General features: G+C 40.1%; 1 protein-coding gene across 1 annotated transcript in view; it reads right to left on the bottom strand.

The window, feature by feature from the left end:
- Window positions 1–16,823, bottom strand: part of srcin1b (SRC kinase signaling inhibitor 1b) — a 172,740-nt gene that overhangs the window by 98,715 nt on the left and 57,202 nt on the right. Inside the window, 1 exon segment of the mRNA XM_059325391.1 lies at window positions 8,423–8,727. Within this exon segment, the coding sequence (XP_059181374.1) occupies window positions 8,423–8,704 (282 nt within the window). The 5' untranslated portion in view covers window positions 8,705–8,727.

The raw sequence follows: 16,823 nt of genomic DNA, 5'->3' as shown, positions 1-16,823 counted from the left end.
TTCTCAAAGTTTTTTCCTAACATTTTATGTGGTAACGACTGGAAGGAGTCTTAAATGCATGACTGAAAAATTATATATCAGACATTTTAAGGCCTAAAATTCTGATTATTGGACTTAAAAAGGCTTGTTGACTCCACAAACACTGCATTTCAATGCTATTTAGTTCTAGTTCTAGTTCAGATTTGTGTATTGCATTATTCTGTCTGTGTTTTGTCTGCAGAAGTAATCATTGTTTAAACTGCCAGATGGGCGGCAGACAGTTTCAATAAAGCTGCCTTATATTCAGAGTTTCTGCAGACTTCAACAAGTTAAATTTAAGGTTTTATTAAGGCCATGAGTGATGCAATTTAATTATAAATATTAAGTTACATTCACTTCTGCAGGCTTCAGCCCAGAACTGAATGCATCTGTCTTGAGCCAGATGTCTTTGAACTTGCATTATAATCTATGTTAGAAGAAAGTAACGTTTACAGAGACTATTTTAGCATATTACCTGAACAGGTAGCAATTTTACATCACGTTAGCTCACAAACCACATCGAGACAAACTACCTCAGTGCTGCACAATTTGCGTTAATAATTACTGTCTTTTTCTGATGTTTATGTCGCCTAAAATGTCTGACTTTGTCTGCAAAGTTTGTCACTAGAGAGAAGTTACCACATCCCTCTACTGGAGGAGAAGTCTGTTCACTTCACTACAACCTGAGACTAAAACATACAGCAAGCAAGCTAGATTAAATGTGTCACTACTTCAAAAGCCAATTAAAAGCTGTAACAGAAACATGAAACCTCCAGAGCAGAGAATCACACTGGAACATCGTAGCAGATATTATTGTAGGTTTCTAATAACTCTGTCAGTTACAGGCTGATGCAGACTCCAACATCTGAGTCCTGAAGCTCCCTGAGAAAACATACCAGATGTCGACACTACCACCACCGCAGTCTGCAGGCTGAGAGCTGCAGAGCTCTGCATGCACTACTCTCCCACAGGTCAACCTAACATGCAAGCAGCTGTGGGGGGTGGGACTGATGCCAGATCCAGCACTTCTCAGTGAAGGAGGTAGAATATTCGTTCTTCCTGTCCCTTCACAAAGTTTTTTCTTGACTTTTTATGTGGTAACGACTGGAAGGAGACTTAAAATGCATGACTGAAATGAATGCAACTTCGTAAAAGAGATGTTAACGTCTTAATCCAAAAGATTTTAAGAGCTGTCAAAATGGTATTTCAGACATTTTAAAGCCTGAAATTCTGATTAATGGATTTTGTAGCTGCAGGCCTCAGATTAGACAGAGATCATTGTTATCGTTATTGAAATTTTAGAAGATTTCTGTGTTCTCTTCACCTTCAGATTGATCGTTTGGCTTCATGCAATCATAAAAACCCTACTGACAATCATTCCTCACCACTTTACTTCATGCTTTAACCTTGCAGAAGCATCATGACGTCTCCTGACACCAACAGCCTCTGTAACCTCCTGCTGACTTCCTGTCTGTAACTTTTTAGAAGCTTCATGAAGCATAGGCTCCATAATAACAAGTTGACGACAGGGAAATAGGCATTAATATTATCTCCCTGCTCACAGAGTCATTGTGACAGAAACAAACAGCTGATAATTGTGAAGTCAAGCACCCATTGTGTTATAATCCCTAATATATCAGACAGAGCGGCGCCGTCTAATCACCCACTCGCTCCGTTTATTCACCTTAAATTGGAAATGGCGAAATCTGCCGCCAAGTCACTCCACAAATAATTTAATGCACCAACAAGCGGACATTTTTTGGAACATAAAACCCGTCTCCTCTAACACAAACAGGCCCCCTATGCACCGTGACTCAGTGATTACTGCCTGCAATATTTCTCAATCACTTGAGCTGAAATCCCAGAGCGCACATACACACACACACTCACACAGACAGACACACAGACAGACAGCAGCCTGACCTGCATGCCAAGTAGCCATCTTTGTACCCACCCTCTTTTTTTTCCCTCTCCAGCCCAAACACACACACCAGCACACGTGCACTCACTCAAACAGCAGCACACACTTGTGTTTGTGCACACACACACACACACACAAACACATGATGAGACGTCACTGCGGCACCACGGACACACCTGGTCAACACCTGCACACACACATCACACAGAGAGGGAGGAGAGCTCTACCTGTGCACACACACACACACATGCAACTGCACACGTTAAGATGACACACACACACACACACACACACACTCCTGCACTTGACATCAGTCATGCAGCAGCAGAGAGAACAGCTGAGGATGAAGGACGGGTGGAGAGTTACCGTGGCTACTTAATGAGCAGGTCGGCCGCCTGGTGCATCCTCCCGCTCCTCACGCCTCCCTCTTCCTCCTCCCCCCTCTCCATCTTTTCTCTTTTTTTTTTTTTTCACTGCGGCTCTGTGTCTTTCCCGCGCCCTGAGGATCCGCCACAGTCCCCCCTCGCTGGTACCCGTAGTATCGCCTCAGAGGCAGTTAGCATCTCTTCCTGCTCCTCCTCCTTCTCCTCCTCCCTCTGTCCCTTCCCCTCTCTCTCTCTCTCTCTCTCTCTCTCTCTCTGTCCGTCACCCTCTCTCGCCACTCGTCCCCGACGTTAAAAAAAAATCCCTCGCTCTCTCCTTGCTGTCTCTCCCTGTCGCTCGTCCTCTCGGTACAGCGTGTGCCTCCCTCCACGGCTCAGGCAGTGCCAGCCATATGATATCACTCAGTTGCCTTATAAGGGAAAACGGTGGGTTGCCATGACGACAGCAGACTCCACCTGTTTCTCCCTCTCTTGCTCTCTCTGCTTCTCTCTCTCTCTCTCTCTCTCTCTCTCTGTGTCAGTCCACCTTTTTTTATCAGGAGATAGATGGTGTGTTTTGGGTAAATAGACACAGCACATGAAAGAGTGAAGAGTGGGAGGAGAGGGAGGAGGAGAAGAGACGGGGGAGACGAGAGATGATGAGAGCAGACGGAGACGTGATGGACAGAAGCTGACAGAGAGAGAGAGAGAGAGAGAGAGAGAGAGAGACAACACAACACAGAGCACACACTCCTCTACTACACAATATTACAGCTGACACTTTTAATATATCGTTGTTGTCTCTTTATTTACTATTTTTACTTAATGAATTGTATATTTGTCATTGATTTGTCTCACACATATATTTTATGAAATGTATCTATTTTGTTTTATTGATTCTTATATCTGAATGTTTTTGTGTATTGTCCAAATGTTTGGAAAAATTTGTACTTGTAATTTGGCAATATTGTTTTTTTTAACATTCGTGCCAATAAAGCCTTATTGAATTAGAGAGAGAGAAAGAGAGAGAGAGAGAGAGAGAGAGAGAGAGAGAAAGAGAGAGAGAGAGAGAAAGAGAGAGAGAGAGAGAGAGAGAGAGAGAGAGAGAGAGAGAGAGAGAGCAGACTAAAAGAAATAGCTCAACATTTCGGGAACATTTCTCCTGTTTTCCTGCAGAGAAAGAGAAGATATTGATCTGATGTCTGTGTTTTAAAGACAGAATGAGGAGATTTATCTGCTGCAGTTTGTAAACAAAACATTAAAAGTTGGCCCCGCCCCCTGACCGCCAGGCCAACACTTGGCATTTTGCATGTATTCAGCTCTGTGTCTGCTATTTATTTTCCTAGCTTCCTCTTGGAGCCGTGTTATGATCTGGCATCTAGTCACTGTGTGTGTTACAGAGTCCAGCTCACACACGCTGCACGCTGTGGCCGGGGGCGGCACAGGGGGACACCCGGACACACCCAGCACCCAGAAGGTGACCCCAGAAACACACAATATAAAAAAGGAAAGACTAAAGACTAAATCTAGGCAGAGTCTCCCAGACACTTGTTATGGGTCGTAAGTAATGATTGAGAGGGATAACCTTTTGCCTTTTTTCTTTTTCATTTCATTTCTTATCTCTCAGAGGACTCAGTTTATCGTGACAGAAAGGAAGTGAAATAACGCAGACAATAACACAGACAGGCTATTTTAGCCAGGGCAAGGCCGTTTTTAAAGAGGCACCTTGATCTCTGACCTAAAAAAATATCTGGAAAAAAAGTCTCTTCTTTACAGACATGTGGCCTGCGAGGCAGACAGTTTGAATTATTAATCGTGGAATAAAATCACAAGAGAGCTCACATATACAGTCATGGAAAAAATGATAAGGCCACCTTGCTTTCTTCAATTTACCGTTTATTTTAAAACCTGGTACAACTATATACTAACATAATGATAACAAAAAAAATAGCTGATAAGAGTTTAATGTAAGAGCTGATATCTAGACATTTTCCATGGTTTTATTGATAATGATTTTGGTTATTATCAATAAAACCATGGAAAATGTCTGGATATCAGCTTTTAAATTAAACTCTTATCAGCTATTTTTTGTTGTTTTCATTATATTTGACCAAACAAATGTACCTTTAGTTGTACCAGCCATTAAAATGGACAAGAAACTGAAGAAATCAATGGTCTAATCATTTTTGAATTGACTGTATAATGCACTTTACAAACATATTCAACACTACTAAATATTTTAGAATTTAACTTAAAATAAAACTAGAAAATTTGCCATTAAGTGGAAGATTGTTGATGATTTGAAACAATTTTCATTCAACAGTGGCTAGAATCTAGAACATGGGTCTCAAACTCGCAGCCCACGGGCCAATTGCGGCCCTCGTGACGATATTTTGTGGCCCCCACCTTGATATGAAAGTTTAATGTGAGTTTTATATGAATGGCACTTTACCTTCTTGTGTGTGGAAGGTCCCTTTAATTCCTTTTTTGGTATTTTTGTCTTTTTTTGGTAATTTTGTCTTTTTTTAATAATTTTGTGTCTTTTTTGGTAATTTTGTGTCTTTTTTTAGTAATTTTGTGTCTTTTTAAAATAATTGTGTGTCTTTTTTTAATAACTTTGTGTCTTTTTTCTGTCATTTTGTGTCTTTCTTGTAATTTGGTGTCTTTTTTTTGGTCATTTTGATACTGCCTCCAGCGGCCCCCAGGTAATTTGAGTTTGAGACCCCTGATCTAGAACATTATGATCGATACGAGTCATGTGATGCAGAAAAGATATATGTTTGTATAAACAGTCTGCTGGAAACAGTATATTAAACTGTTTAATAATTTATTAGTGTGCAGTAAAAACTGATTTTGGATTAACAGACACTTCAAGGAGTCGCTATTCAGTTTTCTGAGGTGAGTAACATAAGTTTTGTTTGCTAGCCAAAACTAACATCCCAGTTAATGCTCCAGTTAATGCTAACATGAATTAGCAGCGGCTTCTCTCAGTCAGGTGGAGGTGTAGAGAGGCTGTAGTCAGTGATCAGATCCCTCTCCTCCTCCACAGTCCAGATATGTTTTGCTCCCCGTATCGGAAACAAGATGGCGACGCAAGATGGCGATGAGTGTAACGCTGAACTCGATGCTTCCAACGGGCCACAAACCAACGGGTGACGTCATGGTGACTACGTCCATTATTTATATATAGTCTATGGTCTGGACAGAGCCGGCTAGCTGTCCATGCTAAGCTACGCTAACCCCGTCCTGACTGCAGCTCCATGTCTGACGCACAGACATGAAAGTGACATCAATCTGGTAAAGTCTGTCTCAGACAGAAAGCAAACAGGGAGCTTGAAGCTGCTGGGAGAGGAGAGCTGCAGCAGGCTGTGTTCACACCATCTGTCTCAGGTAGCACGTCACAGCGCCGTCTGATTGATGGCACCATGAAAGCAGAGTATGAAGAGCAGAGCGAGGCGAGGGATTTGACGGAGCGCTGACTTTAATATTTCACTTTCTGACATTTTCTCTCACTTAAATCCTTTTCTCGGTATTCTATCGTCGAGTCGTTCAGATAATAACCGGTAAAAAAGTGGCCATTACGGCCCCAGAGAGCCCGCCATAAAAATGCCTCCGCTAAAGCCCCAGAGGCTTCTCGCCACATAATGTGCCCGTGTGGGTTCCCGAGCCCGCCGACGTGCTGTTATTATCTCCCAGGAAGAAAATGTTCACATGTGGAATCAGAAAACACTCAGAGAGCTCAGACCTCCCCTGAAGGCTGCACTCACAGCTGGTAGTGGACGGGAAGCTGCACTCATACCTGGAACATACACACACACACACACACACATATATATATATATATATATATATACATATTTATATAGAGAGATATATATAGATATATAGATATTATAGGTACTGTATATATCTGCAGGATTGTTTTCTTTGGAGAGGAGAAGATGTTCAGACTAATAAAAAATATCAGAATGTACAATCTTTAAAAACTCACAGAAGCTCTCACTTTATTCTGAGAAATCTTATTTTACATATTATGTTTTTGTTGGGTCTCCATTCAATTGTTGTACACGTTTGAAGTGAATTTTAGAAAGTATATATTGAATTTATCTCGACATTTTCCATGGTTTTCTTCATAATGATTTTGGTTATTATCAAGAAAACCATGGAAAATGTCTGGATATCAGCTCTTAAATTAAACTCTTATCAGCCATTTTTGTTGTATTGAAGAAAACAAGGGTGGTCTAATGATTGTTTCGAGGGAAGCTGTTCAGGCTACTAAAAATATCACAATTACAGTCATAATAAATCTTTAAAAACTCACAGAAGCTCTCACTTTATTCTGAGAAATCTGATTTTACATATTATGTTTTTGTTGTGTTTCTATTCAATTGTTGCACAAGTTTGAAGTGAATTCCTGCAATAATTACACACACACACACACACACATATATATATATATAATATATATATATATATATATATATATATATAATATATATATATATATATATATATATATATACACACACACATTACCTTTATGTTAATATATTCCACAGGGGATGAAACGAATACATTAAACTGAGCATCAGTCTCTCTGATACTTCACAGCATCTGTGCAGCTTTGATGCATTTGAGTTTTTATGAATTAATTTGTCTCTTCTGATGTGCACATGATCTGTGCAGCAGGTTGGCTATAAGGATAATATCCTCCGTCATGGTACATGGATATATCCATATATATGTTAATGTAATACATGTTCTGTTGGATCATATTCTATATGATGAAAATATTACATGTGGAAACATTGGAATGTCTTTTAAATGGAGTGACAAGATAATGATGGGTGAGCAATTTATATGATCTCTTAATTAACCCTTCTATGATCATTCTATCACCAAACCCTGCTGGGGGAAAAGACTCTGTGACATGCAACAATAGTAATGTATAATAATCAGTAATGGTGAAGGGGATCAGGACATGACTGTATGATTGACATCAGTAAAAGAAGAATCTCTGTTGTTCATTTGTTTTCTCTGAACGGCACAAACAGCAGGTGAGTTTGAAGAAACATGTTTGTGACAAAACGACATTTAGAAACAGAAACTTTAAACACAAAAATTATTGTCACAGTTTGAACTTTTCGGCTCTTTTATAAAAAGTGACCAAAACGTGTGTTAAAATATTGACATTTGTGTCAGAATCTCTTTATTCTACATTTAAAATAAAGCTTTTGCACTAACCAGATCTTGTTAAAAACATTAAATTCTGCTCCTCAGAGACACTGTGAAGACATGATTGATTCTGCTGAGACCAACGGTCACATGACAAATATTCACTGAAAATCTGTTTACACAGAGCAGAGAGGAGAGGACAGGAGAGGCTGTTTACACAGAGCAGAGAGGAGAGGACAGGAGAAGCTGGAAACATGATAATACTTCAATATGTACAAAATGTGGAGAAAACTGGTTTCCCCAAATATTTGTAAAACTTGTGGGCACTTGGAAAAATGTTGTATATATACAGTAGATGTCGTTTTATTCCAAAACATCGTTTTCTACTTACGGATGTTTTTCTGTATTTTTCCTGTTAAATAAACAAATATATACTAAATATCTCAGAATCTAGAACCACAATGTCTGGGTGAAGTTTAAAAATTGGTTTCTACTTTATTTTTCCACCTCAGGCAGCCAATAATTCACCTGACATATTAAATTTTAAATCCCTGAACAAAAACATCAGGTATATTTTAATATTATTTCAGGAAATGAGGCATAAAAAGACAGGACCTTTCCTTGGTGTTCTCTGTTGTTATGTTTGAACTGTACATCCTGATCTACTGATACTGAGACAGACAAACACTATCGGACATGACTGAGTGCTTCTGGAGGGTCCTGCAGGTCTTCTGGACCTCAGGAGGATTCTTGGAAACAGCAGAATACTTTTTATGGAAACTAAGTGAGTGTGCGAGATATGTTTCTAATTATAAATAGTATAAAAACCAGGATTTTAGTGACAAGCCGCACACTGGTGCAGTGATAACGACACCCCGGTTACCAACATGAAAGCTTTGTTATTGTGTGTTCTGATGTCAGATAATGAGGCGAGCGCTGCAGTTACCTGTCGTCCTGCGGCGCCGGAGCCCTGCGACATGCTGCCCGGGCTGTTGGAGAACTTGTTCTTCTGGAGATCCATGAGGGCGTCCCGCTGGCGCTCGATGTCCGCCTTGTGGATGCTGTTCAAGGCCTCCAGGCTCTTGGCGGCCACCGAGTTGTGCCGGCGGTCCAGCGAGGACGACGTGAAGCCCCCGTTGGAGTTGTCGGGGAACCGCCGGGCCCCGCGGCCGCCGCCAGCCAGCGTGTGGTAATCCCGCGGGAACTCGGCATCTCCGGCAGAGATCATGGGACCCTTTCTCTTCTCTCGACCTGCAGACGGACGGAGGGGGATAGAAAGTGAAGGAGTGAGTAGTGAAAAACTTCCATAACACCTGATAAAATCATGAAATATTGGTGTTTAAGTTCATGTTTGTTAAAACCATAAGATTAAAGACTTATTTTTCAACTTTCCAGGTAGGAATTCATCCCAGAATTTGGGGTTTAAAATTAATTTGCACCGTGCATATCTCAATCAACTTCGTCAACATAGTCATCTTAATATCTTTGAAATGGAAAAAGTGGAGTATGCTTCCACAGCATTACAGCTCCTGAACTGGAAACCTTTCAACATGGACCTGATCTATAATGTGCACACACAAAACTACCTTGCATACTGCTTTTACCACGCTGAACTGTTTTTTCGTAGAGGAAGAATGTGCTGAGAAATGTGCACACCACATGGAGAGTTCAGACCAGTGAAGCAAATTAGACCTTGTGGTTAAATGGATTTGTCAACTGTTTCAACTCCATGAATCAAGAATAAACTTTTCTTTAATTATTATTACTTTTGGGGGGCTTTTCTGGCTTTATTTGATATTCCAGCTGAAAATTTGACAGGTTAGAGAGAAGAAGACGATCTAATTAGGCTTCTTGTTACTGCCAAACCTTCATTAGTTATCTAGGATGTGAGAAGTTTTAGGAGAGGAAAGATAACTTAATTAATAAAAGGAGGGTTTCTTTTTCCTGTTTTGAAGACTTTCCTGCTCATGTGAAAGTCTCAGTGAAGGAAATATTTTCACTGTTGAACTGAGAGAGAGGACGCCGTGCAGCAAAGGACTGAAGGGTCAGAAACAAACATGCAGACACAACCTCTGCTGGGTGAACTGCTGGGTAGCCCCGAAGCTCAACTTTAGAGCAAATAAATCATTTATGGTCCAAGAAAAACTCCAAAAAACTCCACCAACTAAAACCTCTTCTCCACACATGCTGGCTCGGTTTGACAGAGGGATTTGCATCTTCATTACAAAGGTGTGTGTGTGTGTGTGTGTGTGTGTGCGTGTGCATGTGTGTGTGTGTGTGTGTGTGTGTGTGTGTGTGTGTGTAACAGACTCGTGGTGAAAGGAGTGGCTGTAAAACACATTTCATTTCCTATAAACTCTCCACAATAAAAGCCTCCCGATTATCTGCAGCTTTTCTCGTCAGTGTGGCTGTTTGTGCTCCTCCTCTTCCTCATCGCAGTTTTCATAGACTTGTTTTATTGAAGAATAGCTGCTAACAAAGCTCAGATAATTCGCCCATAAACATGTTTCATTTCCTATAAACTCTTCACAATAAAAGTCTACAGCTCTTCATCTCACTTTGGCTGTTTGTGCTCCTCCTCTTCCACACCGCAGTTTTTATAAACTTTTATTGAAGAAAAGCTGCTTACAGTGCTCATCTAATTTTCTGATAAACATGATTAATTTCCTATAAACTCTTCACAATAAAAGCCTCCCTATTGTCTGCAGCTCTTCGTCTCACTGAGGTGGTTTGTGCTCCTCCTCTTCCTCACCGCAGTTTTCATGGTCTTGTTTTATTGTTAACGAAGCTCGGCTAATTCACTGATAAACATGTTTCTTTTCCTATCAACTCTTCATATTAAAAGTCTCCCAGAAAGCTGTTTTTTCAACAGCTGTTTTCACAAGTCAAGATTTAATCTGAAGCCCAGTTTAGATAAAACAATCACTGCAAAAACTCACTGAAATATATTAAATATTTATTTTTTAGTGATGCCACATAATATAACAGCATTAATCACATTTCAGTAAATAACCACCGACTAGAAATCAGTAGTTAACAGAAGATTTATATCATCATCATTATATGATGATGATATGATTATATTTATATCATTATATCATCATACTGGTGGCATAAAATGGTCTTAAATTGACAATAGTTATCATTTTTTGGCAATTATTTCTGGGACTACATTGTGATGGTACGGCACTGTAACGAAGGATAAACTGGGACTGTGTTGAAATTAGGCAAACAAAACCAAGAACTAAGAGCAGAATAATTAATTCATAAATCATGATTATCAATGAGGCAGAATCAAATTAAAATACAACCCTAGGTCCTAGGTTTTCACTTTTTTTATTAAGATGTGAATGAACACTCAAAATCTATTATTTTAAGCAAACCTTGTATTATCGGTCTGTATTTTGCGCATTTTAGGCTACAGTATGCTGAGAAAAATGCTGGTTTAAGCACAGAAATATTGTTATTACTTATTTAATTGTGGTATGAACTGCTCAAGTGTGTGTTTGTGTGGTCATATATTTGTCAAAATACAATTTATAACCTGTTTTATTCCTCTGACGCCCACATCACCAAGTCTCTGCAGTCACACCTAAATGTATGTGCTGCACAGTAAACAAACAAGTGCTGTGGTGCTTTAAATTGCTCATTACTCTGTAAGTAAGTGGGAGGGTTAGCGCTACTATCACAGCACACACACACACACACACACACACACACACTCCGCTCTGTGTAAACACTCAGTGGTTAATAGGTTGGACCTTGAGGGCTCAAAGTGAGCAGCAGTGAGAGTGTTAATGTGACGACTAACAATGCTTCCGTGCACTCAGCGTGTCCGCGAGCAGCCGCACGGTGCGGCAACTTCTGTAACAAGAAACACCCAGTATCTGTGTTCAGAAAACAGTGTTATTGTTACAAACACACACACACACACACACACACACACACACAGATATATATATGAGAACAAAACACAAGCACACCTCCAGCAATAAGCCCTCATGAAAACAGCTGCAACATCTGTCTACTCCAACAACTGTAACTGTCCTGGGATCCCCGAGGCGAGAAAAAAACACTGTTGCACAGCAGCAGCAGCTCCCTGCTCTGCTGCTGTATGACAGCAGACACGTTTCACAGTGCAGTCACAGACACCGGGGGGAGAGGGACAGAGAGGAGGGGACGTCCTGGTGTTTGGGGACAGGTTTTAGTGCCCTCTGGTGACCAGTGAGACGCAGAGCACGGCCGAGTCAATGCAGGTGATCAGCTGCTCTAACAGGGAGGGAATTTAAACTTCGATTCTAATATAAAAACAGTTCTTTATACCATGGAAAGAAGAAAAAAGGAAGGAAAAATTTCCTTTACACAAAAAAAATTGGATTTTTTCTTTTTATTAATCAACCTGCACACAGAGCTGAGAGACAGCCACAGGTTGATGAACAGCTGATTTTCCTCCCTGTGGTTACTTCTGTGCAGCCGTGAGTTTAAAATCTGACGATAGATCAGATTTTTTTGATAGCTTTGGTAGATTCAATAGGACTAAATACAGATATATATTAAGATACATGTAAATATGTGTATAGTTGTATGTACATCATTACTCTGATCTACCTTTTTTCTTTCTTTTCCAACTTCATTATTATTTTCTTAATGCTTTTATCTACTTATTTACCTTATTGTTTATTCAAATTTTACAAGTATTACTTATTCACTATAAAACATACATCTACAGGAATGCTACAAGTATGAAAAACATGATATGTAAACAAATGTACATTTCTATTAATTGCTTCAATAAAGTATGAACAAAAAAAAGGACTAAATGCATAAATCATTCAGGTCACGTCATTATAAAGATGTGATATTGAAAAATCAAAAGTATAGGTATTTTTTACAACCTTAACTTATCTTAAAGTTACTCTTTACACAATTTTAAACACATCTAGTTTGGTTTTTTCTTGTACAAGGTTATAAAAGTTATAGATGGGAAGAGGAAGAGGCCTTATTTTATATTTCTACCTGCTGTAAATAATATATAACTGTGTCAAACATACTGTAGGGCCAAAGGGTGCAAAACCGCCTTGGACCATTCTGAAAATAAGTCGAATTGTGGACTTTTTTTGTGCTTTGCATGGAAATGAGGTGCCTCCCTGCATAAAAAAAAGCATCAAAATAGGTTTTGTTTATCAAAAAATAATGACTTTCAATGAAAATTAGAAAAAATATGCAAATATGATGCCATCCAGTATCATAAAGCCTATAGCAAGAGCTGTATCTGTCAATATAATGGAAAAAACATATTTTTATCATTATTAAAATGTGTTTATTAGCTGACCCCCGGGCTTTTCACAGTTTGTAAAAGTTGCTGCTGATGTGTGTATATAGAGGTTATGATATTAACGAATAGTAAAAAAAATAATAATAATAAGTTTAAGACTCACTTAAATATCTTCTGCAGGTTTTCCAGATCATGCAACTTTAACTAAATTAGACTAAACGACTTCCGAACTCAGGAAACAGGAATGTCCTGCAGCATCAGTCCCCTGAACGCCTCCTCTCTGTCTTTATGGTCTCAACATGCAGGAAAAGTTCATTTAATTAAACATACTGTGTGCTTTAAGACACAGTTTGTAATATTCTAAATTTTGAAGCTCTAAAAAGCTAATTGATCACTGATCGATGACTAAACCAGAGAGTCGATGATGATGAGTGTACTCTCTCTATACATCGAGCTCTTCTTCTTTCTGTAGGTCGTTTTTTTAAAAGCAAACTATAAATTAGACGAGCTCTCTGCAGACAGAGTCTCTGTGCCGTATTGATCGCAGCTATAACGTCCTCTGATTTGCCTGCTGGGCAACAAAAGGAGCAGCGGAGCAAGAAGTGAGACTTCATTAGCTCCCAGCTCAGAACCCGTGAAACAGCAGAAATGTAAATGTATAGAAGGCAGCGTATGGCAAGAGCACAATCACTTTCTATTGTTACCACCAACATTAAACAATTACATTTTAACATAAAATGCATGCAGTGGTAACTAAGTAATTTTAAAGTACTGAGAATTTTTAGGTATTTTATAGAGGAATATTGTAGTTGTTGATGACTTAAGTTACTTTACAGATTCAAATTGTTAGCAAAAAATATAAATATATCAACTAATAAATGATGCATTATTAAAAGTTGAGCTACTCAGCAGCATATAAAGTCATTAAAATTAGCACCTTTACCAGCTGCAACATTACAATAATTAACACTATAATGCAACATTATAATACATATTATTGTGGAATGAGTCATTCTGCATAATAAGTAATAAGTGTTTACTTTTGGTACTTTATGTAGATTTTGATGGTAATAATTAACTTTCTCTAGCAGCTAAAACTGGGAAATATTTTGTATTTTTTGATGCATTCTGTTTTTTTAGTATCAGGGTGTTTACTTGTATTTACAGCTTATTTCTGTGGCTCACAAAATAGTTAAAGTGGTGCTTTTGCAAGATTCTGTGGCAGAGCTGTCTGTAAAACTAACTGATTAGTCCACAAAAGCTTAACAGTGTGAGTCGACTATGAACTTTTGTTAAAAACTGAGTTTTAAAAGTGCGGTGGAGCATTTTCCCATCAGAGCCACCGGACAGAACACACCTGATTAAAAAGAGTTTAATTTTCTTTCATTCCTGTGAGAAGAAGAGTGTCTCCTCCTCCGGGGGATTCAGCATAACAACAGAAATATTTGCGGCTGTAAAGTGTCTGAAGGAAAGTGTTTGAGTTGGTCACAGATGTAAATCTTCCAATAGGAGCTCAGCGGCGTGCCGAGTGTTTCCATGGCACAGAGAGAAAAAAAGACTGTTATAAAACAGAGACAGAGGAACATCGAGACAAGAGCCTGTCACTTTAATTTATGGGAAGCCTTGAGCAAAGCCTGCCATGAGGAGGAGGAGGAGCAGCAGGAGTAGTAGGAGGAGGAGGACAGAGGGAGGAGGAGGAGGAGGAAGAAAGAGGAGGAGGAGGAGGAGGACAGAGAGAGAGAGAGAGAGAGAGAGAGAGGAGGAGAAGGAGAGAGGAGGAGGAGGAGGAGAGAGGAGAGAGAGGAGGAGGAGGAAAAAGGGAGGAGGAGGAAGAGGAGGACAAGTAGGAGGAGGACAGAGAGAGAGAGAGGAGGAGAGAGAGAGATGGAGGAGAAGGAGGGAGGTGGAAGAGGAGGAAGGAGAGGAGGAGGAGGACAGAGGAAGAGAGAGGAGAAGGAGGACAGAGGAGGAGGAAGAGGAGGAGGAAGAGAGAGGAGGAGAAGGACAGAGGAGCAGGAAAAGGAGGAGGACAAGGAGGAGGAGGAGAGAGAGTGAGAGAGGAGGAGAGAGATAGAGGAGGAGGAGAAGAAGGAGAGAGGAGAGAGGAGGAGGAGGAGGAAAACAAGACGGAGGAGGAGGACAAGGAGGAGCAGCAGCAGTAGGAGGAACAGGAGGAGGAGAAGGAGGACGGGGACGAGGAGCAGGAGGAGGAGAGAGAGAAAAAAGGAGAGAGAGGAGAAGGAGGAAGAGGAGCAGGAGGACAAGGATGACAAGGAGGAGGAGGAGGAGGAGCAGCAGGAGAAGATAGGAGGAGGAGGAGGAGGAGGAGGAGGAGGGAGGAGAAGAAGGAGGAGGACAAGGATGACAAGGAGGGAGGAGGCAGAGGAGGATGAAGAGGAGGGGGAGCAGCAGCAGGAGGAGCAGCAGGAGAAGAGAGGAGGAAGAGAGAGGAGGAGGAGCAGCAGGAGCAGGAGGAGGACGGGGTCAAGGATGAGGAGGAGGAGAGAGAGAGAGGAGGAGAGAGGAGCAGCAGGAGGGGGAGGGAGAGGAAGAGCAGGAGGAGCAGGAGAAGGAGGAGGAAGGGAGAGAGCAGGAGGAGCAGAAGGAGTAGCAGGAGCAGGAGGAGGAGGAGCAAGAGGAGGAGCAGGAGTGTATTTGTGGCCCAATGAGCTGCTCCTCTTCTGTCTTTACTGTCTGTTAGAATCATGAATGTCTCGGTGCTGATGTGAGATCTTTGTCCTACTTTTCTCTGGATCCATTCAGAGCTTCGTCTCTAAATGTGTCATTTATATTCATAGAAACGGTCAGAATCACAGCTGGGAGCTGCCCAGTACCACCAGCGCTCATTTACTGCCTGATGACGTCTCGCTCTCTGGGATTTCACCAGTTATTACTTTATTTCTCCTTTTTGATTACATATTCTATTTCCTTCATTAAGACACATTTTGAATGTCAGCCTGACAGACGGCTTCAAATATTTATGATTTGTCTTGCTGGTTTGGATTTTCAGTTTTTGTTCAACATACCAAGGCAGGTTTTTACTTTAACGTCCTGTGACTTTTCTTAAGAACTACTTTTCAGGGAACTAAAAGTTTCCGTCAACCCACTGCTGTTTGCATCTCTGCCATGACTTAAAAAAGTGGCTGAATTAGTTAACGATGGTGCCATATGAAGCAAAAAATGGGCATCATTTTTAATGCAACTCTGCAACAGCATTAAGCATGGAGGAGATTAAAGTCATGCTGCTGTTGATCAAGATTCACTTCTCTTCAAATCTGGTCATTCTTTGTCCATTTGTCATGTGATTTCTCCTGTAACTTATTTGAAAGAAAATAAACTGTTTAGCAGCTGAAGTCACATTTGTTTTATTTTCATTTTTAATATTCTTATTATTTTGCTTTATTTTCATGGTGATTATTATTTTTTTCTATTTCATAGTTACTTGTTTTTAATTTAACTTGTGAATTTTAATATAGGTAGAGGCCTATAAGCCTTTTTTGTGTTTGTTGCTGCTACCTTGCACCTTCCTTTTGTTGTTATTTCTTTATCTTTATCTAGCAAAATAAGAAACTTCAAAAAGTGGCGGTTGATGCTGTCCTGTACATCTTCGCTGCAAATACTCAACCAATTAGACATGCTCAGTCTCATCGCTAAACTTCTTGAACTTTTATAATAGTACTAAAATAACATCCCAGGAACTGAATAGAGGTTGCTCCCTGCTGTCGAAACGTAACAAGTTCCTCAAAAGGTTCCTCAAAAGGTTCCTGGTTTTACTTAACAAATCAAGTGAAGAGTAGGGTCATTTTCTCATAGACTTCTTTTTGCAGCCAGTGGAGTCGCCCCCTGCTGGACATTAATGAAAATGCAGGTTTAGGTTTTAACTTCCTCATTTTCAGACCTGGATGCTGCTGATTGGAACTGATTAAAGACCTTCCATCATACAAGAGCAATAAATCTTAATTAATTCATAGAGAGCACAAAAAACCCATCGTCTCTAGTTTATGTATTCTAATTTATTAAGATGCACCTGTACATTAATTCCTGGAAGGAAATGACCTGTGGCTTGAATATA

Source organism: Centropristis striata, chromosome 21, assembly GCF_030273125.1.
Source record: "Centropristis striata isolate RG_2023a ecotype Rhode Island chromosome 21, C.striata_1.0, whole genome shotgun sequence".
NCBI classification, from domain to species: Eukaryota; Metazoa; Chordata; class Actinopteri; order Perciformes; family Serranidae; genus Centropristis; species Centropristis striata.
This window is presented reverse-complemented; position numbering and strand designations above follow the sequence as displayed.